General features: G+C 37.6%; 3 protein-coding genes and 1 long non-coding RNA gene across 8 annotated transcripts in view; 3 read left to right on the top strand and 1 right to left on the bottom strand.

Moving 5' to 3' along the window:
• Nucleotides 1-3,346, bottom strand: part of LOC144641182 (tyrosine-protein phosphatase non-receptor type 13-like) — a 30,808-nt gene extending 27,462 nt beyond the window's left edge. For 4 of the 5 annotated variants that reach the window (XM_078500244.1, XM_078500248.1, XM_078500224.1 and 1 more), the window contains exon 1: nucleotides 126-266. The gene's annotated coding sequence lies outside the window, so the exon portion shown is untranslated. Of the gene's footprint in view, nucleotides 1-125; nucleotides 267-3,218 lie in introns of those variants that run through there. The other variant, XM_078500228.1, reaches the window with a different exon arrangement.
• A 4,915-nt stretch (nucleotides 3,347-8,261) lies between these two features.
• On the top strand, nucleotides 8,262-9,418 carry LOC144642089 (uncharacterized). Its single transcript, XR_013568695.1, has 2 exons — nucleotides 8,262-8,362; nucleotides 9,252-9,418. It is a non-coding gene; the product is annotated as an uncharacterized LOC144642089 (long non-coding RNA).
• LOC144640201 (neuropeptide FF receptor 2-like) lies at nucleotides 8,368-9,214 on the top strand (the record flags this gene model as incomplete). The annotated part of the gene is made up of 2 exons (XM_078499410.1): nucleotides 8,368-9,024; nucleotides 9,083-9,214. Coding segments are annotated over 2 exons (789 nt in total), but the record flags the coding sequence as incomplete, so codon positions are not given.
• Nucleotides 9,419-19,896: 10,478 nt separating the features above from the next.
• LOC144642385 (QRFP-like peptide receptor) lies at nucleotides 19,897-21,188 on the top strand. The gene is made up of 2 exons (XM_078501346.1): nucleotides 19,897-20,440; nucleotides 21,151-21,188. The coding sequence occupies exons 1-2, from the start codon at nucleotides 19,897-19,899 to the stop codon at nucleotides 21,186-21,188; spliced, it is 582 nt and encodes a 193-aa protein (XP_078357472.1).
• Nucleotides 21,189-23,424: the final 2,236 nt, after the last annotated feature.

The raw sequence follows: 23,424 nt of genomic DNA, 5'->3' as shown, positions 1-23,424 counted from the left end.
TTCACAGCAACGAAAACTCTCATGTTGTGCCGTAGTAATGTCAAAATGAGACAAACATATCGAATCATTCGTTAGAACTACAAAAAATTGCGATCTTTCTGGCTACGAAATACAAGCAACTTTACCTGGATAGAAATAAACACTTTTAGGGTTTCAAAAACTCTTCGATGTTGTTGATGCGACGAATTTAGCTGAGCGCGATTAAATTTCGCTTTGATCTTTAGACAAATCGATGAACGACAGGACGACAGGTGAATCGAACCAAGCCTTATGCAAATTAACTGTCAAAATCTTCACTGCATAATATTAACCTCGACTCTAAGGATCTTGTTTCTGAGGCATTTAAAAATCATAAACATGAATTAAGACATCGCGCGCGGAAACCTCTTTCGCGCGGTAGAATATTGTATTTAAAAAATTATTCCCACGCAATTATTTTACTCGCCTTTATTCCGGGAAAATAATCCATCCTTTTAGTCAGCAAATTTGCATTTCTCGTCCTACAGTAAGAGTTTTATTCATATTTTCAATTTGTGGTTTTGTATTGTGTCGGATTGTTCAAATACGTTTTTCAATCAGAACAGTTTCGCCTACTGCGAAGATATGGTTAATTAATGGAATTTTGCCGAAGTTTCCAATGTAAGTATTCTTGAAAGATGAAATCAAAAATCAAGCGAACAAAAAAAGAATAATAATAGGAGGCATTCCAAATACACCACTTAAATATTGTTTTATGACTAAACCTATGCCAAATTTCGCTTCCCAAAAATAAGCTCTTTTTTTCCCGCAATTTTTTTTCTCTTCTTGTCCAGATTTTATGTTTATAATTACATTGAAACTAAGTTAGCTTTCTTGGTGAAATGAAATTAAAAACGGCTATTCAATGATTTTACATCGAATTTCTAAACGAAAATCCGTCAGATCTTTCAACGAATGTTCTTTTAAACATTACTAATCTTTAAAGATTATTTCTCTTTGTGTTTCGGAGAACAGTGTTAAGCACTTAGAGGACCTATATTCCACCGATTCTGATATTGTGAACGGAAGTCAGGGTAAAAATGAAGATGATTCGCTGACAGCTAGATCTGAAATGAAAATATTGGATCTTAACAGAAACTAAAAAAAGCAAAATATAAATTTTGAGTGACAAGTGATTTTTAAACCTCCCAGACTTTGATGTTTAGATGTCATTTACCAAAAGTCTACAAATAAAAATTACAAATAGTAACAAAGAGCAACTGTCAAAACAGGACTAAAATTCAACTGGCTTAATGAATCGGCCTTTAGGCAAGATATCTTCTACATACTCTTCCTCTCGATGTAAGCATTGGTACGTCACTGAAAGTATATGTTTTCTACAAAATACACCAACTTTGCAGGAAAAACACATTTCATTCACGGCGCAAATCATAGCGCCTAAAAATATTTCATTTCATTCAATTTTCCAAGAAAACGTCAATTTTAAACCATATTTTTTCTTAAAGCACCGCTAGCTACGTCACAAGTTCACAAGTCTGTCATAAATGTTTATTCAATAATAATAAGCTTCTGAATAAATTATCTTAAATTTGTTTGCAATGGTGTAACGCCTTTACTTACAAATTAAATCAAAAGAAACAATTGAAAAGAAATATAATTAATTTGCACTTTTCGTATTAGGTGAAGACATATTTAATTTTTAGAATATCCAGTTAAAGAGTCACAACGAAGCGCAACTAGCGTGCGAACAGGGTTCTCGAAGCACTCGGCCTCGAACTCGGACGGTGCGAAGCGCAGAGAAGGGAACGGAAGCCTTCCCTTCATTTTCCCGCCGTCCGAGATCCGGAAATCCTGTACGCAGGCTAAAGCACAAAAAACTCCATGAATCGAGTATCGTATCCTCCTGCATGCTGTCGATTTTCGCCGAACATGTTAGCCTTATCATTGACATTCGTGTCCCTATAGCTCTTACTCTAGTGCACCAAGTCAGAAAGTGATTTTAGACATAAATAACTACAAAAGTACCCTTTTGAAAAATCGTTGAGGTTTGCCTTGCCATGACCTGGCCGCCCTAACTGTGGCAAAGCAAATGGAGCTCGAACTTTAAAGGAGTTAGTCCTAACATTGGTTTTAAGTTCAAAAATATGTTAACATTGCGTAAATTTTACATTTTAAGTGGGCGAAAAAATCTGTGGTTAACTCACTTCGAATTCGATGTTCAGCCAGTTGTTGTCGAAGGCTGGGAATGTGAGCACGTTAGCAGAAATAGAAAGCTTCTCTTTTTTTCTTCTCCTACGTTTTGTGATTATTCTTATAGTCATAAATAAAGTGGCTGATGTCATTTAATTTCAAGTTATACTACCTATAATGCTCGTGTTAAATTTGATCAGGTCACGTTCAACTATGATCTCATTCAACATATAATAACTATTACTTTTATAGACGGTCTTTCATTTAACCACACAAACTTTGCTAATGGACAAAGTGGGGGTTATAAAAACGGAAATTATAGGCACTTTAACGACGAAAGAAATTAAAAACTTTCCCAAATTAATAGGAAAGACGTGCTTTGCCGAAGAACTCAAATTACTCATGGAATCAACACGTAATAATGTTTTTAAATCAATATTTTCAAAAGTTCAAGAACAACATTGCCTATAGGGCACAATTAACACGGCCTAGCAGACAAATCTAAACGCAGCTACCAGTAATGTAACATCATGGACTGTAGCCTTATCTATATCCGACTAAAACGGACTGCCAAGAATATGTAAAATATTGATGAGAAGTTTTTGCTGTGCGACCGCGAGCCATGTGTTGGTCAGTGGTCCACCTTATGACGAATTGACACAATTTAGCAATTTAAACAGAAACATTTAAGATGTACGTAAAGTTGGGACGGTATCGAGTTAAAAAAAAAAAAACTCGACATGGTGACGCTTACAGTCGAATTGGCCATATAAGGTAAAATTCGAGGCGAAGCAGTTAATATCTTTATCAGTACCTTGTTGCAGTTAAAGTATCTCAACCGAGTTGAATATTTTTCTTTCGATATATTCGTTACCTACGCAGCAAAGATCGGACTTAACTGCCTCTATTCGAAGAGTTTTACAATTGCTATTTCGTTTTCTTTCAATTATTCTAGTATGTCGCTTTGAAGTAATTTGTGCCTCTTATTTATCGTGATTAACAAGGATACATTGAATAAAAACAACCCAACAATAATAAACACATCTCACCTCTTTTGCTCGACACCCTCCAATTCTTGAATAAGTCTTTTCATAGACACGATACAAAAAAGCCGCAAAGAAAATTAAAACCATGAGATTTCTCGTGACTGAAATTCAAAAACAGAAAAATGTTGCCATCAAATTTAGCGTTTTGCATAATTTTAAGACGAAGGTTATTAATTATGCATAGCGTCAGTAACCAAGCTGGCTTTCAAGTGCTTGTGATAAACACAGGATTCCTGACGTCCCGGAGCCTTTCTCAAGAGGCAATTTTCATTTTCAGATGGGCAATCAAATTAAATACCGACTGATAAATCGACAGATTTTGATGTTGACTTAAGGCATCAGCCAAGGGACTTTCAAATCGAGATCTCGATCGAGTTAAACGCGATTTACGGTATTTCCTAGGCAAATTTCAGTCATAATTTGAAAACATTATTTTTGGGCGTAAGTGACTCTATTCCAAGAAATTTTACTCAGCTACATCAGCCCTAGCTATTGATTTTCAGCATCTATTTTTTTAATTCAGTTATAAATGGAGTAAAGGAACTTGTGCATCACCATGAAGAATTGGCCGGCATGATAGATTAAACTAAATTCTCCCGTGTTGTGCTTCAAATGAAATTTATTGAGGCCTGTGAGGAGAATTTGCAGTTGACATCAGGTCTTAAGGTTTGACGCCAATATTCCTTGGCCCTGCACAAATAGATTTGGAGTTACCATTCGTGCATTTCAGTGAGAGTCGTACTACCCTTAACCAGCGGTAAAGTCACGAAAACATTTTTCATCATTTCACACGCGTTTCCCTTTCAATAAAATTCAAGACTTTTTGAAATTTCCTGCTCAGATCTCAGCATTAGGAAAATGCGAACTATACACGTCTCGTGTTGGGAGAATATCGGCAAGACGTACATACAGACAAACATACATAAACTTTATTTAAACTCGAATTTAAGGGTCTGGTTACATGGCGAATTTCAGCCCGGGCTGAAATTTCAACCACGTTTGCTGGGCTGAGATTTCAGCTCGGCTTCCAAAACAAATCTCCTTGAATAGACGTTTGCGATTACATGAAAAAGTTTCTCCCGGGCCGAATTACAGCCTGGGCTGAAATTTGGCAAACGGGCTGAAAAACCTCATGTAATCGCGTTTTTTGAAATTTCAACCTGGGCTGAAAGTGAGCTTACGGATGCACAGTGATGGTTTTCAACGAGAGAAAATGGCTGCCCCGATTAGTTTTCAATTTTAAAAGTGTTCAACCCAGGCTGAAATTCTCCATGTAATCGCAACAAAATTCCAGCCCGGCAACTACATAGCTAATGTCTTCGAGTTAAATATGAAATCAAATAATAAAATACTACTTATTAACCGAGAGTGAGGTCATTGCAGGGGAATCTCAGACCGAGGCCTTGATGTATTGACCGAGCGACAGCGAGGTCAATACATCAAGGTCGAGGTCTGAGATTCCCCTGTAATGACCGAACGGACGAGGTTAATAAGTTATTTATTATAAGGCCTTTAAGCACTATTCAAAAAGAGTATAATCAAGGGAAAAAACACTGGAGGTAAAACTCGCTCTCGCTCTCTGTGGCTCTCTTCGTCGCTCATACTAAAGAAGTACCGGTATGCTTATTTTTTTCTTTCAGTTATTGAAAAGATAGTTATATTTTGTCGGCATTTTTTGTTGTTTTTGCCCCCTCGCTAGTAGCTTTTACTCACAACTCAAAAAACCGTCGAGCCGAGAAAAATTTTCATAATGCCCGGTCATTACAAGAAAATAATGCCCGCTCAGCAGCCAATCAGAGCGCGCATACTATTGTAGCCATATAATAAAAGTATGTTAATTAATTTACAATGATAACTTACAATAATACTAAAATATGATAAAAAAAAATCCCAGAGGGAAGGCGAAGGCGTGGCAGACCGAGGGAGACTTGGCGAAGAACTGCAGAAAGAGAAAGAGCGGCTTTGTGTTTTGGCTCGTGGAACCAGGCAGCGGTGGTTGCCCGCGACCGTGCAGCATGGCGGAGAAGAATGTCCGGCCCTATGCCCACTAAGGGCTATGACCATAAGTCAAGTTTATGTGCTTAAGGGAGACAATCATCAATCAATCATCATGATAAAAAAATACAATTTATGATAAAAATATATAAATAACATGCTTCTCTAATGTCACATTGATGAAATATAAAAACAATAATAATACAAATGATAATTTAAGATATAAAACTTTATGCTGTATTCTTAAATATTAAAATTGACAAGACTAAGATTGTTCCTCTTAAATACATTTAAATCGTCACAAGTTCTCAGGACATCAGGTAGGGTATTCCATAAATTTGCAGCTAGATAGTTGAAAGAGCTCAAACCATACGTTGTTGTTCTCGGCTTGGGAAGTGACAGGATCGATGTGTTTGCCACGTAGGTTGTTAATCACAGAGCGGAGATTAAACATAAGCATTAGGTTTAGTTTAGTGTTACGGTCTTGTAATAACGTTTTGGCAAAACGGTCCGAGCGCAGCGAAGTCCGTACAAAAAACACGATCGGTCCCGAGCAAGCTTGATTAATAAGAGCTTAATTACAAGACTAGATAAGATTTCTGTAGATATAAGGGGGAAAGAGGAAAAGACTATAAAAAGAAGGTGATTCTGACCGAGGACCCACCTAGTCTTTCGTTCGAAAAAAGAATTCCCTAGCGTTGTTTTACAAAGTTAAGTTTATTTGTAAGCCATTACAGTGCACGAATTCGCACGAATTGCTATACAGTCGAAGCTCTCGTAAGCGGACACCCTCGGGACGCGAAAAAAGTGTCCGTAACTGGAGCTGGCCGCTTACGAGAATGGTTCTCGTAAGCGGCCACTAGAGGTGAAGGGAATAGATGGCCGCTTACGGGAGCTTGCCTAGCTAACAAGTGGTGTTTTAAAATGAAACCGGACGTGGATGACGACAAAACAAACACTGAAATATGGTTCTGTTATCACTGTAAAATCATTGACGAACAGCGATGTAAAGTTAATAAGAAAAAACAAGATACAGAGGTTGTTTATAGGATTTTTTTTTGGGTGTCCGCTTACGGGAGCTTAAAAACAAAGAAAAAGTCAAATTCGTAATATCTGAAAGTGTCCGCGGCCGCTTACGGGAATGTCCGCTTACGAGAATGTAAAAATACAGAGTTTGTATGGGAGTTAAAACGGGGTTTCAAACAAGGCGGCCGTAAGTAGAGCTGTCCGCTTACGAGAGTGTCCGTTAAGAGAGCTTCGACTGTATTAAAGTCTTTTACTGAAAGATAAATAAGCCGACTAAACCTAGCTTGATGGCATACCTTTGAATAATTTCTTAGGAACAAACCAGCGAAACGCGCATTTAACTGAACAAATATTTTATTTCTTTAATTTATTATGCCTGATCGAAATCAGTTTGACGGAAGGTAAGTAAAGCAATTTAAAGTATTGATCAATACTGACATCAATTTACGAGTAAATATTAGTAATACACCCGTTTTTTACAACGTAAGCACTTTGCCATTTGTTCATTTTCTTGATTGCATCCGCTAAGATAAAATTAATTTTTCGATCAAAACAGCTTTATTAAAAAAAAAATCTCGATGATTTGGTAAGTGCAGAATGCAATATGGAACAATTGAAAGTATGATGTTTTATATATGTTCGTGTTTATTTGCTTTATTTTACTTTCGGAAAAACTGTTCACAGGCTACTTGTATTCTTTTCCAGGTGTTCCTTACGCTAATCTTTGCAAACGTAACAAGACACTTTTGTTCGTTTGTAACAAAATACTTTTGTCTTCCTTGAAAATGCGATAACATGAAACTTTTGTTTTTTGTTTGTTTTACGGCGGCATCGATGACATTTGTTTAATTTAATTAAGTTACGGTTTAGACTGCACGAAAGACGATTCTCAAAAACTAAAGAAAAAAATCTAATCAAAAAACATATTTTTCGACAGGTTTTTTAAAACGCAGTACAGCTAGGATATTTGTTTCCTGGTTATCAGGTGTTCACGCCGAAAATCTCGGTGCAAGTTTTTGCATACCTAATTACGAAAGCGCTGTAAAAGTCTCAAAATCTAATTTAATTAATTTGCGGTTTTTTCTTGGCGCCAAGAAGTCTGCAGGAAGCCTACCGCAAACACGCAATACAAGCGATGTTCATGATAGTTCCAGAAAACAACGTAGACTAATCTGCGCATGCGTTTGGTGTGAATTACGTTGAGTAGTACCACAAGGAGAGCAAAGGGTTTTCTGAAACAAATATATACGTTTGAGATCTTCATATGAAAGTAACGTAGATGTGCTCCAGGTTTTACCTAGGGGTACGGTCAGGTGCTCCCCACCCCCACCCCCTCCACAAGTAATAATTAATTAATTGATATTAATTAATTAATTGATGATTAAAAGTTTACACTGTAGCGCTTTAGGGGTTTAGCGGACGACAGCCCCACCAAACCATCACAATAGTGCATTCTGCACTAAAAACCATATGAAATTAATTTTGAGAAAGAAAAAGGTAAACAAGGCATTGACCGCCATGAACGTTATTACATATATATTTAACATCAATAGATGTTTACTTTTTTTATTTATTTTCACTCCTTTCTAAAAACACTTTCTTTGAAATAGTTATTAATCATTATTTCTATTTGACATCATAAGCTATGCCCATAAAGTTTAAAGCAATTTTCCATTTTTGTCGTACGGCCCACCAGATATTTTGCATTGCAAATTCACGAGCGTAGAGTAACAGCCAGCCATAGCTTGTGTAGACTAAGTTTTACTAAATTGTATTGACAGTATAATGCGAAAATCCATAACACTCATCAGTTGGCTTCGGGGTGTACTGTTGTTGTTTGATGAAGACTGCACAGAAATTTCAATCTTGGTGCTTGTCATTGCTGCGCTATACAAACATCGAAAACCAATTTCCTTCCGCGCTGCTGATAGAATCCAGCATAATTACTTTCCCGTTTCGAGGGCAGGATATAAATATATTAGAGCTTCAAGTGAAAAATTACACAGATTGGGAAGTAATTTTAAGAGCCTTATCTGGAACTCAAAAGTTGGCTATCGGGATGATTGGAAAGTTGAACACAACACTGAACGAAACACAACTTACTCCATCAAGCTGCTTACCTCCAGGTAATCTTACAGCAGAGAGAATCGCAAAAACGATTGCCTACTGCCTAATCTTTGTTGTTTCGTTAGCTGGAAACACTTTCGTTGGAATAATTGTCTACAAGACGAAAACCATGCGAACAACAATCAACTTTTTTATCGTGAACATGGCCATGTCTGATCTTTTGTTTCCAGTATTTGCCATTCCATGGATTTTAACAGAGTTACACTTCTTTTCCTGGCCTATCAGTGGTCCTCTTGGTCAGGCCTTATGTAAGCTGCGTTCATTCTTACTGGATGTCTCTGTTGCCGTGTCTGTTCAGAGCTTGGTACTGATAGCAGCAGATCGATTTGGAGCTGTGGTATTTCCCCTCCGTTCGCCACTCATCAGTTCAAAGCTGTACCCCTATTTCATTTTCACTACTTGGATCACAGCCATAACCTTACTCTTCCCCAGTTTGATCGCCTATAAGCTTGTTGAATATCCCGGGAGGCTGGCTTGTGAGATGAGATGGAAAGAAGCTTTCGGAAAAACTTCAAACATGCGAGATTTCTTTTTCGTACCGCTAATATCATTATATTTAATTCCTTTTACCGTGATCATGATACTTTACACTGGCATCTTACTAAAGCTCAAGTTACAGAAACATATAGGCGAGCCGTCGACCAACGCTGAAAAGCAACGCGTAAAAAGACACAGAAACGTACTAAAGATGGCCATTGCTATCGTTTTGGGGTTTGTAGTATGTTGGGCGCCTATCACTATTTTCCACTCTTATAACACTATACACGGCTCCTTTTTATGGGACGAAACAACCAGCTTTACTTGTGGCATCACACGGAATTGGTTTATTGCCCTGTTTATGGCTCACTTAAATTGTGCTCTTAACCCTTGTATTTGTTTCATTTTCAGTGGAAACTATCGCCAAGGACTTAGGAGTCTTTGTTGTTTTTGTTGAAAAGTTGTTCCTGAGACGTTTTAGTTGTAGACTGACAGGAGACACAATTTTCTTACAAAAGTACTGAACACACCTACTTTAATGAACCTGCGCGCGCTTGCTTACTCTAAGGTATTTTTTTACGTGCGTTTACGTGCGTGGAAAGAAGACGTTCATACATTGTCGCTAAATTTTTTCACGCACGTAAACGCACGTAAAACGTCTTACATCAAAAAATTATCGGAATAAAACTTTAATTTTTGCCTGATTTTTAATTTGCTGTTTCCAAAACATCATAGCGTTACTGTTACTTTATTTAAATGCGCTTTTCGATGCCTTGTTCCTAAGAAATATGCTATCGTCTGGTTTTAGTCGGCTTATTTGACTTTCAGTACTGTCGTAGAGCGTTTATTCGCAAAAATGATAGTCTGGAATAGTGAATGATAGTTGGGATCAGCGAACTATCATCAACTATCTTGACCGTTTGATCGGGGCTGTGGGGTGTTCAGGAGAGAACGCCAATAATTTTTAGCTGTCAAGGACCTGTTTAGAGTCACACGTAAAAAAGATCGTCATACTGTGTTGAAAGACTAGACTAGGAATAAAAAAAACCTTTCAGGGGTCACAAAAAGCTTTAGCCACAACCATATTATGTCTCCTTTCGGAGTTTAATTCAAACACTCCTTCGAGTTTCCCCGTCCCCGTCCCTTTCACGTGGGAGTCCACCGGGAGGGATGAAGATGATCAAGAAGCTTGAAATCTTCCTGGCGAGATAGCTTCCAGCGTCTGACAAATTCTTGAATGGCTTAAGAAAGTGCACGAACACACAGTCTTGTATTTATCAGAGCTGAAAACATATTTCAAAATATTAATTAAAATTGCAATAAGCAAATTCGTTGTGTGAGGCTATAGGCATGACATGCTTTTGACGTTATTGTTTTTCTTTTCTTTACAACGCACTCACATTTTGCTTTATGTCTTTCTTGATTGCATCCGCCGAGAGAAATTTATTTTTCTCTCAAAACAATTTTAACAGAAATCTATTTATTATTAAAAGTCCAGATCAGATGAAATTAATGTAATTTTGAGGAGGAACTTATGTAAATAAGGCACTAACTGCCATGATAATACATAATACACGTATTACAATAAAAACTCTACTTAAAGTGTAGTTAGCTATCATATGATAATCATACTATGCTAATGTAATTCAAAGTAATTTTACATTCATATTTTAAGGTCGCGGGGGACACCTTATGCTAATCATTATGCATTTATTTAAAGCGTATGCACGAAGTACAACGACTGACATCGACAACTTTACGAGATATTTATGACTGGAAAAAATATGAGCGCGTGCGCGTGATTTGATGTGTTCGCGTGTAGCACGGATTGTAAACAAAATGTTTACTCAAAATTGACGTATGGATCTTAAAAAAATCTCCTTTTTCCTTGAATTCTAAAACAAAGAAAAGTGTTAGAACTCTTAAGGAATTTTAACCAATTTACAGCAACACTTAGCTTTATGAATTTATATAGATTGTAGGAAGAGTAATCATAATAATATTCATAAACAATCGTGTCTTTTTTGAAACGCATTGTTCTTACAATAGACCATTTTACAGTTGTCTGCTTAGTGACCTTGCCTCTGAATGGAAGTGAGGCTGGAGGTGACCTTGTTTTGATACAGACCTCACTGCTTTTGTTTTGTAAATCATGTTGTTTTGGTGCTAATTAGTTTGCATTTACATAATAAAGCAGGGAGGTTTGTATCAATGCAAGGTCACCCTCAGCCTCACTACCATTCAAAGGCCAGGTCACTTGGCAGGCAACTGTAAAATGGACTATTAAAGCATGGAATATAATTATTAATATTAACATAATTACATCTCTCCTTTGGAAATCGTGTTTTGGTCGGGGCACCTTCGGAAATCTCAAAGTTTGGACTTTTCCGACAATTTTGTGGCAGAGAATTCAGCGCGGATACAGAACTTCATGATCTGCCACTGCAGAGAGTTAAACTAGGAATACTGTAGTGTGTCATAACAGAAGCGGAATTTTAAAAAAGGGCTCTTAGAAAGAGGTAGAAGGCATTAAATTCAAATTTTCGCATTTAAACCATCATAACTTCCTGGCAAACTTAAAATTAAAAAATCCGCTTCTGTTATGACACACTAGAGATATTGACTGATCAGTTTTTGCCAAGATCACAGTGTGCTGTCTCATAGTCGATCCGTTAACTCTGCCACCAAATCATGTTTCTCGTAATTTGTCACTTACGAGGTTTTATCACCGCCGTTAAGTATAATCCATCAAATAAAAAATAATAGTCACAATCTTTCATCATTTCTTTAGGTCGCTGTAAAATTTGAGCTTAGTCGCACCCATACCAACCGAAATATTAGCCTTTTAAAAGATGCAGGACAAACAAAATTTCGCCTCATTAATTTATTCATGCACAGGTATCCCCCGCGACCTTAAGGCCAACCAAGTTTTCTGAATTGAAAAATTCACGAGCGTAAACACTTTCCTTATTTGTAGATCTAGACTCCCATACGGAGGCGAAGAGAACTCTGTTGACAGCCATTCCCTCTTATTTCATACACTTAATGAAAGGACTCTTAATAAAAATCCATCGCATTCATCAGCTGTCCTCCGTGTTTTTAGGGTGCATTATTGTTGTTATGAAGATTGCACGGAAATTTCAAATCTAAGTACCTGTCATTGTTGCACTATATAAACTTTGACAACCAATTTCCTTACGCCCTGGTGAGGGAAAACGACATGATTGCAGTCCCTTTTTAAGGGCAATACATAAATGTAGCATAGCTTCCAAGTTGAAAACAAATTATTTTAAGAGCAGTATTTGGAGATCAAACGGATCAGCAATCGGGATGATAGGAAACCTGAACACAACAGTGAACGGAACACAACCAACTCCAACCAGCTGCTTTACTCCAGGTTATCTTGCAGCAGAAAGAATCGCAAAAACATTTGCCTACAGCCTAATCTTTTTTATTTCGTTGGCTGGAAACACTTTCATCGGAATAATTGTCTACAAGACGAAAACTATGCGAAAAACGATCAACTTTTTAATCGTGAACATGGCCATGTCTGATTTGGTGTTTTCAATATTCGTCTTTTCAAAGATTCTAACGGAGTTGAATTACGCCCCCTGGCAGAGTTCTGGTGTTCCTGGCAAGGCCATGTGTAAGCTTAATCTGTTTTTACCAAATGTCTACATTGCTGTGTCTATTCAGAGCTTGGTACTGATAGCAGTGGATCGATTTGGAGCTGTGGTATTTCCCCTCCGTTCCCCACTTATCAGTTCAAAGTTGTGCCCCTACTTTATTCTCACCACATGGATTGCCGCTATAATCTTGGTCTCCCCCAATATGATCGCCTACAAACTGATTGAATATCAAGGGAAACTAGTCTGTGAGCTTCGATGGACTGAAGCCTTTGGGAAGACCTCAGACATTCGAGATTTCTTGCTCGTATTTTTAATATTATTATATTTAACTCCTTTGAGCATGATCATGATACTTTACACTGGCATCTTTCTAAAGCTCAAGTCACAGAAAAATGTAGGCGAACCATCGACCAACGCTGAAAAGCAACGCGTAAAAAGAAACAGAAACGTACTTAAGATGGCTGTTGCCATTGTTTTAGGGTTTGTAGTATGCTGGGCACCTCTCACTACTTTCTACTTTTATCACTCTATTCAAGGTTCCTTTTTGTGGGACCACGCCAGATTATCTTGTTTCTTCATACGCAGTTGGTTTATTGTCCTTTTTATGGCTCACTTAAATTGCGCTCTAAATCCTTGCATATGTTTAATTTTAAGTAAAAATCATCGCAAAGGTCTAAAGAATCTAAAAATGTGTAGAGTTAGTTTTTAGTGATTCGTTTCAGTAGTAGACAAAACAAACGTTCTAAAAAATTCACTGAAAATACCTACTTTGAGCAGGCTGCTTGCTTTAGTCTCAGGTACTAGGTATCTTTAATCCGAATAAATGAAATCTTCTTTGGCATGATCTTTGCTCTATTCACGTCACAATCTAGCTAAGGTTTGGTTTGCAACGAAAGACTCAAAAGGGGACAACGTTTATGAATAAGAATAAGGGTTTCTTTTCCTGATTCAGCACAGTGCTCGGCCAAATATATGCGATCAACGGCCATATTGCATGTGATTTTGAGAAAGGGTAGAAAAATAATATATACTTATTGACTGAGTGGGAGGGCCGGACGGGAAAATATTTGGCTCGAGGTCAGGACGTACGGACCGAGCGCAGCGAGGTCCGTGCGCCCTGACTTCGAGCCAAATATTTTCCCGTCCGGCCCGACCTAACTCAGTCAATAAGCATTTTATCATATGACCGCTGAATTTTGTTTTTTTTGTTTTTCTTGCGTGAATGCAGACGCGGCGGCCCGTTTCGCGCGCATTTTGAAAAGCCAATGGTAGCTCGAAATTTGTTTGGGAAGCCAGTAAAGTGCATTTGAACTGCGATGTGCGTACAAAGTTTTTTAACTTCCGTTAAAATTGTCAACCAAATCTCCGAGTTTTAGCTCCATTCCAAGAAGATTTAAATCCGACTTAATTCATCGTATATGATTGCAGTTAGTAGAAATTTTAAAGGAAACGTTTCGGCTGGTCGTGCTCGTCTCGGCGAAGATTGAATTTATCCTGATTGAACAACTTAGCGACGCTTCCTCTGAGCCGAAATTCACAACTGGTTTCTAGGCTTTTGTACATTATGCTTTTGTTTCCCCACTAAAATGCTCCACCTTAATGCTCCATTTTTCCCACTAAAATGCTCGGTCTCCCCCCAAAAAGTCACTAAAATGCTCGGATAATGCTCATTATACAAACATTTTTTAAATAAATTTCAAAGTTTTTAACATGGTGTTAACTGTTAACACTTACAAAAACGTTGAAGTGTTGCAAGCAACAACAAGAACGTATACAAGTTCATAACTACAGCCAAAAAAAAGTTAAGTAAGTAGGTGACTATCTTTAGAAAGATATTTGTTGTTGAATTTTGAGTTTTAGTCTTCATTTCCTCTAAAAATAATCAATTTCTTTTTTATTTTCTCGGAAAAAAATAAATTTTCCGGGAATATGCCACTAAAATGCTCGAATAATTGCTCAATGCTTTTGCCTCACTAAAATGTCGATAAAATGCTAGCATAATGTACAAGAGCCTGCTGGTTTCAACGAAAGGATTAATTTATTTTCCACCAAGAAGGATTTTGGTTGTTAAACCAACATTAATTAATCTATGAAACTACATAGAGTCTTGGAAAGGGATTGTACTGGCAGTTCAGGATTTTGCTTGCTTCGTTTTCCTTCGGCTTCAAGTTGTTTTGTTTACCACGGATCATACGATTCATGAACGTCTGCTGTTGCTGCTTAGTCCTTGAATTCGTTTAATAGTTCCACGACGATGTTGACCTCTACATTGCAGTTGATGTCCAAATTGTGCTTCAAGAGCTTCGTGCAAACAAGCGGGAAACTGTGTCATTGATCAGGTTAGTCGTAAACATGTACTCGCATTTTGTTTGTTGTGATTTAAAAATTACGCAGCAGAAAAGGGCAATTTGAGTTTGCTTCGCATTTGCATTTTTTCTTCAACGTTTATCATGACTACAAACCAGCCTGAGGATACGTCTTTGTCCGATTATGTTGTTGTTGTTTTTTTTGACGGCCTTTATTCCGATTTTATTGTTGTTGTCAGGAGTATTTCTTCATCATTTGCCGAGTTTAAACACGTTTTGTTTTAATTTTTGCGCCTGAAAACCACATCGCTTTCTAGATAGCAAAGTTTTATTAAACATGTTGGACATTCTTTGCTTTTTAGAAAAATCTTAACTATCTCTCATCTGAATTCAAAGCTGTGGAATCAACTGGTTCCTATTCCGGCATCTCACGGCAGTAGCAGGGCCGTACGATTTTCTAGTAGGGCCGTACGGCTTTTTCCCGCCCTGCTAGAGCGAGGCGTACGGCCCTCATACGGGACTTTTTTTCATATGGTTTTCCAAGGGTTCGAAATTGCGCGCGGGTCCGTACGGGTCATACGATAACACAATGAATCAAGCTAGAGCTCAGAACGCGGGCCACTCGATCGAGTAAAACGCACTCAAAATTCGGCCTTTGTGCATCTGGGAGTTCACGCGTCCATTTGAAAGCGGCAGCAAGCACAATATTTAAGCAAAGAGTTATAAAATAAAGACAAAACACAAGCTCATTTCATTCGTTCACAAATACCTTTCACTTATCACTGTTTTGTGGAAACATCTCCAACGGAATAATTGTCTACAAGACGAAGACCATGAGAAGAGCTATCAACGTTTTAATCGTGAACATGGCGATGTCTGATCTGGTGTTTCCACTATTCGCCATTCCCTGGTCCCTAACGCTGTTGAATGCCAACTTCTGGCCTATCAGTGGTCCTCTAGGCAAGGCCATGTGTAAGCTGATTTACTTCTTGCCAAATGTCCCCATTACCGTGTCTGTTCAGAGCTTGGTACTGATGGCAGTGGATTGATCTGGAGCTGTGGTATTCCCCTCCGTTACCCCCTCATCGGTTCAATACTGTGTCCATTCGTCATTCTCACCACTTGGATTGCCGCTGTCACAGTGATATGTGTATCCCCGTACACATATCACTAGTGATATATCTTGATCGCCTTCAATTTGATCGCCTTCAATTTGATCGCCTTCAAACTGTTTGAATATCCAGGGAAACTGGCCTGTGAGCTACGATGCACTGAAGCCTCTGGAAAGACCTCAAACATTAGAAATTACTTGATAGCAATTTTATTAATTTTATATTGCATTCCTTTTGGTTTGATAATCATACTTTATACTAGCATCTTTTTAAAGCTTAAGTCACAGAAACATATTGGCGAGCCATCGACCAACACTGAAAAGGCACAGAAACATATTGGCGAGCCATCGACCAACACTGAAAAGGCACAGAAAAGTCCTAGAGATGGCCAGTGCCATTATTGTAAGGTTTGCAGTGTGCTAAACGCCTCTTTGTGCTTTTTTATTTTTACTACTTACATTCCGTTTTACGGGACTGTAATTTAAAAAATAATATATCTTGTAGCGTCTTACGTATTTTTCACCTTCGTCTCGTTTATTGGTCACACAAATTCTGCTTTACAATACAATACAATACAATACAATACAATACAATACAATGCAATTTTATTGTCCATACGTGGGACGAGGTCTCCCTCAATGTCCGAGCCAGAGGCTCATGTTTAAACCCTTGCATATGTTTTGTCTTTTGTGGAAATAATCGTCAAGGGCTTAGGAGTCTTCTTAAGTGTACTGGCGAACTTTTAGGGTTTATTTTTGAAAAGGCGAATCGCACTAGTCATTCCTAGTGGTAATTATTTCAAAAAACGTCAGTATAAATAGTTTTATCTCTCTTCAGACTCGGTTTTAATGTTCTTGTTCTGAAAGACAAATAAGCTGATTATTAAAAACCAGTTGTCACAGCTCTGTCATAATTTTATTTCAACATCCTGCTAAATCCTGTGAAAATCCAAAATGAACGGAGGGACGTCAAAGCATTGTTGTCCGGCTATTTTTAGCTAATTATTTCAAAGTCTGTCATCACTAATAAAATTAATAAAAAATATTGCGAGGAAACAGCGAATAACTGGTAACAACGATTGGAAGTGACTTCATATGTATTTTAAGGTGGCTGGTAATGGATTTCAGCACTTGCTACTTATACCTAATCGTACCTTTTTGGTACGCTTCGGCGGCATATCAGGCGAGTTTGGTCGAGCCATGGTTCGTATTTTGGCGAGACGCAGTCGAGCCAAAATACCCATGGTGAGACCAAACGAGCCTGATATGCCGCCGAAGCGTACCAAAAAGGTACGATTAGGTATTTACCGTACCCAAATTCAGCCAAAAATCCGGTGACAGAGAGTATTATTCGATCTGTTGAAGCCATGCTTGCCAGACACGTAGTACAAAATTTGACCTGCTTGTATTGATACTTTTTTGGTCTTCAACACTTTTATCAAGTCCTCTTCTTACATTTTTTTACTCGTTTGTTTGGAGTTTCATTCCCTAAATTTTCAAAATCCAAATTTAGCGAAAAATTTGGAAAATCCGACTCCATTGTTTCAGTGTGAATGTTTCAGTACTCGTCGCTCAAGTTTAGTTTTGGCGGGAAAGTTTTTCTCATTTTACGACCGGTAAACACCAGCTAATTAAAAATACTAGTTTCTGTTTTATTGGTAAAACCTCTTTTCAATTCATCGTACAGAAACACTACTTTAATTCAAAGTGACCGTGATATGGTGGCATATCAGGTCAGTGACTTGATATCGTACGATATCAGGACAGTAGATCGCGCTTCTGATTGGCTACTTGCGAATTTGGGTACGGTAAAAATCTTTATCAGGTGATGCTACAATAATGGTATCAAATAAATTTCCAATCATTGGTAAATAAGTTGTAGTTATTTTCTTGATGTCACTTGTTTGACAATGATTTGAAGAGGAAAACATCGATCGTGCTAGAGCTCTGCATCTCACTTTAGTCGAGAGAAAAAGACTGTGAAAAGAGCAAATCACTTTGGTTGAAGAAACAACAGGATATCTCGCTTAATAGCTGCTTTGTTTTTTTTTTGTTTTCAAACGAGAATTGAGGAAATTTAGAGTTATACCACACATTGAACAATGCCATAGGATGACTATTAAATTCAAGTTTTTTCAAGTTTCATGACTCTCGCTAAAGGTTGAAATTATCTTCTAGTAAAAGAAAAAGCCTGAGTTTTCTGTTGATAGAAAGTGTCCAAACTTTTTTGTGCGGTTTTGTTAGCGAACAGGAGGAGTGTTTTTAATAGTTAATTTTCAAACAAAAGCCTGAAAACAAAATTCGGGGCGTCGACGAAACGGGTTCTGTACTGTTTCACTTAAAAAAAAATGGATGTTAGACAACACGAAAGGACATCTTGTTTGGCAACATCTTGTTTTGAAACGCAACAAAGATAGTAGGTTAATTATGGGTAATCAGATTTAATTATTTATTCATTTACAAAGTGCAAATTCACCACTCGTGCGCTCGTGGGCTGTGATCATAGCTTGACGTCACTCCACTATATTTTTAACAAATACCGTAGGCAACGCAAATTAACCTGGAGCACTGTTGCGGAAACACTGTTTCCCCTAAATGTTTACACACCACCGTTTGTTGAGGAAACAAATTTTGCTTCCGAGAAGCAAACTATGTTTTTCAACTTTTCAAAAACATTTTAGTTCCGCAGGAAATGTTGCGTGGGCACGCAAAGAGGGGAAGCGTTCAGGGAAACAATATTTCCCCGCTTTGTGGGGGCCGTTATAGACAATCATATGGTGTCATGAAATGTTCAAAATTCAAATGCAACCACTCACTTCGCTTGAGTTTCGCTCTAGTTTTGGACATTTTATAGCGTCATTAGAAGGAATTAAAAGGAAAATCAGTGCAAAATTGTGCATGATTGTCCGAAAGATCCCTTTTTTCTGCTTATTGGAGAAGTTGCGACAATCTGTTATGTTTTCCGGACGTTGCTTTGCGCTGTGTTTAAGTTATTTTTTTATTTTTTTTTTATTTCCATGGACTACACTCTCATCGACTATAGCTCTCGACCTTTAAACAATGAGTCTCATACTATGAGCGCACGAAAAATTCTAAAGTTACTGCGCATGCTAGTAATAATTGTCTCAGTTTAACTAGAACATAACACAACGAACTAGGCCAGCGCACCGAACCCGGACCACTCGATCGAGTAAAGCGGACTCAAAATTCAGCTTCTGTACGTGCATCCGGGAGTTCACGCGACCATTTCAAGCTGTAGCAAGCAGAATAACGACGAAACACAAGGCCATTCCATTCGTTTACAAACGTCTTTCACTCATCACCGTTGTGTACCCGAAATAAAGAAACTATGTACACAGTCACTTTAATTTTAGGAAAGGTAATAAATGTTGGAAAGCAAACGTTCAATTAAATACAGTTTTAATCAGTGTAGCTCACACTTGTAATGAATATGATCCTAGTATATGATATGATCAAGACGTTTGGACACTCCCTGTTCAGATTGTTACCAACGACTGGCGTTTCTTGACTTGCTAGAATTTACGCGAAAACTCAGCCTTGTAGGAAAGCCGTAAGACATGCGTAAAAGTTATAAGCAATGCAATAATATGCAATGATAATTTAAAAACATATTAGACAGGCCAGGAGGAATCCTTTTGACGTCATTAAATACTGTTATTTCTTTAACAAAGCAAACACTTTGACATTTGTTATGCACTTTGATCATTACAAATGAAAATTTTTAGCAATTTTTGCCTTTCCTCATTGTTTAAGGGTAAATTGCTTTTTGATTGAGATTACGGAAACATGTCAATTCTTAGTACTTTTTAAAGATTGGCAACGCAAACTTTGACAACCAATTTCCTAACGCTTTGCGTTTGATAACAAACAACATGATTACATCCCTCTTTAAGGACAGCGTATAAATATAGCATAGTGTCTTGGTAGAAAAACAGACGAGAAAATAATTTGGAGAGCACTACCTGGACCTCAAAGGCCTATCTATCAAGATGTTAGGAAACTTGAACACAACAGAGAACGTAACACAACTAACTCTATCAAGCTGCTTTACTCCAGATAATCTTACAGCAGAAAGAATCGCAAAAACCTTTGGTTACTGCATAATCTTTGTTGTTTCGCTGGTTGGAAACATCTCCATCGGAATAATTGTCTACAAGACGAAGACCATGAGGAAAACTATCAACTTTTTAATCGTGAACATGGCCATGTCTGATTTGTTGTTTCCAATATTCGGCATTCCATTGATTTTAACAGAGTTACACTTCTCCTCCTGGCTGATCAGTGGTCTTCTTGGCCAGGCTTTGTGTAAGCTGCTTCCATTCTTACAAGATGTCTCCGTTGCTGTGTCTGTTCAGAGCTTGGTACTGATAGCAGTGGATCGATTTGGAGCTGTGGTATTTCCCCTCCGTTCCCCACTTACCAGTTCAAAGTTGTGTCCCTACTTCATTCTCACCGCGTGGATCACCGCCATAATTTTGATCGCCCCTAATTTGATCGCCTTTAAACTGATCGACTATCCAGGGAAACTAGCCTGTGAGCTTCGATGGACTGAAGCCTTTGGAAAGACCTCGAATTATAGAAATTACTTGATAGCACTTTTATTATTTTTATATTGCATTCCTTTTGGTTTGATAATCATACTTTATACTAGTATCTTTTTAAAGCTAAAGTCACAGAAACATATTGGCGAGCCATCGACCAACGCTGAACAGCAACGCTTGAAAAGACACAGAAGCGTCCTTAAGATGGCCAGTGCTATTATTTTAGGGTTTGCGGTATGCTGGACGCCTCTTTGTACTTTCTATTTTTACCAACTGCATTCCGTTTCACGGGGCCGCAACATAAAAAAATTATCTTGTAGCGTCGTACGTATTTTTCATCTAGTCGCGTTTATTGCTCAAACAAATTTTGCTGTAAACCCTTGCATATGTATCGTCTTCAGTGGAAATTATCGTCAAAGGCTTAGGCGTCTTCTTAATTGTATTGGCGAATATTTGGGGTTTATTTTTGAAAAGGCAAATCGCACTAGTCCTTCCTAAGATGTGTTTTCTAGTGGCTCGCGGAGGAACAACCAATGTATAAACCCAAAATATAGCCGGTGACTCGTGATTTCGAGCAGTAGCTGAAAACAGGAATAAATTTTGCATTGTTCCACGGACAACCAAACTAGGAATGCCGAAAAACGGCTACTTCTTCGGTAAAATCGTATTGATTATTTTACATAATTTGTTTTTAATCAATAGCAAGCGTCAGTTCATTTTCCTTATTTCTAAGAAAATGACTATATCCCGTGAAATACGAGACATTGCAAATCCTCAACGAACGGTTGGAAGTCGTTGGAGGCAATTTGTTTCTTATTTACAAATTGTTTAAATATCTTTCGTCACTAATACAGTGCATTAATATTTAGGGAAACTGCGAATAATTCATAACAAAGAAGGAGCGTCGTAGGTCTTTTAAGTCTTTTAAATAAATAAATAGATAAATAAATAAATCTGAAATAAATAAAAAGTAAGTAACACGTATATAATGCTTGGTAAAATTAAAATAGTAATTATCATCATCATCATCATCATCATTCTGTACACATGTACACGAGAAGCAGAACAATTGCAAACATAACTACTTAAGAGTTTGTACTGAGTCCAAGTCATAATTAATTGGTAAGGTAATGATTGAATAAAATTAACATTGGGCCAAGACGCTGTCGAATTGATAAAATGATAAAATGCTTAGAATAAAGATCTCGGCAGCGTTTTAATGGAACTTGTAAAGACAACCTTCAAGTCAAGTCAAGTCATTCAAGCTCAAGTTGAAACAAAGACAATGTCGTGTTCCGGCCTGTTCTCAAAAATAAAAAGAGAGATTTTTAACATTCCAGAAAGTGTTGAAAGTGAAATTTACAGCCTTTTCAAGCATGGTTGCCTGTTTTATTCCTTCTTTACAGTAAATAAAAAGAAATGAATTTTCAGTTCAATTCAGTGTACCTCAACCACTGTCAATTTATTTAATGTTATAATAGCCCAATTTCGATATTTTAAAATTCAGCTTAAAACAAAAGACATCACAACGAGGCTTCGGGGAATAAACCCCACAAACTCTATAGTTTAGTCCCCGGAGCCTCGTCCTGAGGTCTATTGTTTTAGGCTGAATTTTAATATATCGAAATTGGGCTATTAATTGTACAAAATACATGTGGAAAAATTAGGCGATCGTCTGGTTGCAACGTTGTGCTTTTATTTCGTCCGTTTGAAGAAGACGACAAAATTTGCTAACTTTCTCGTTCCTTAGAAGGCAATTACCTTTTAAAGTGCTATTATGATCAATTTTCAGGTATGTTTTAGGTGGCTTTCTAAATGTGTTATTAAACAAGGAGTTATACCAAAGTTATACCAAACGTTGAATAATTCCTTTAAAAATGATTATTAAATTCAAGTTTTTGTTATTCGGAAATCACATTCCTCATTTTTGAATTATTTCAGTTCGGCGAGTCGCTAAAGCCTTGAAATTATCTTCCGTGGTAAAATAGATAGAAAAAATTGATCAAATTGATAGAAAGCGTCCAAACTTCTCTGTACGAATTAGTGAGGGAACACGAGGAGTGCTTTTAATAGTTAATTTCCAAAAAATAAGCCTGAAAACAAATTCAGGGCGTTTACGGAACGGGTTCTGCACTTTTTCACTTTACTGTTTAACTTTTCTTTCTGAAAAACGGATGTTAAACAACATGAAAGGACATCTCGTTTTGCATTGTAACACAAAAAAGATGGTAGGTTAATTATGGGCAATCAGATTTAATTGTCAATTCATTTACAAAGTACAACTTCACCACTCGTGCGCTCGTAGACAGTGATCATGACCTGCGTCACTCCATGTATTTTTAACATGGGCAACACAACCGAACACGAGGAAACACTCTTGCGGAAACACCGTTTCTCTGAATGTTTACGCACAACCGTTTGTTGAGGAAACAAATTTTGCTTCCGAGAAGCAAACTATGTTTTTCAACTTCTCGGAAATATTTTGGTTCCGCAGGAAATATTGCGTGGGCACGCAAAGAGGGGAAGCGTTAAGGGAAATAATCTGTCCTAGCTTTGCAGGGGCCGTTATAGACAATCATATGACGTCATGAAATGTTCAAAATTGAACTGCAACCACTCGCCTGCCTCCAGTTTCGTTCTAGTTTTGGGTATTTTATACCTTCATGAGAAGGGAGAAGGAGTTCAAAGGAAAAGCAGTGCAAAATTGCACATGATTGTCCGAAAGATCCCTTTTTTGCTTATTTACAAAGTTGCGACAATTTCCGGACTTTGCCTTGCGCTGTGTTTAAGTTGCTTTTTTTCATTTTCATGGTCTATACTCTCATCGACTATAGCTCTCGACCAATGAGTGTGCTAGAATTTTAAGTCTTTGTAAAATATCCTATAGACAATGGGTCTCGTACAATGAGCGCAAGAGAAATTCTACAATTACTGCTAGTATTAATTGTCTCTAACCAAAACAAAACACAATGAAAT

The sequence above is a fragment of the Oculina patagonica genome, chromosome 2 (genome assembly GCF_052425735.1).
Source record: "Oculina patagonica isolate OP01 chromosome 2, crgOcupat, whole genome shotgun sequence".
NCBI classification, from domain to species: Eukaryota; Metazoa; Cnidaria; class Anthozoa; order Scleractinia; family Oculinidae; genus Oculina; species Oculina patagonica.
Note: the sequence above shows the minus strand (reverse complement) of the source record. Positions and strands in the feature narration are given on the sequence as shown.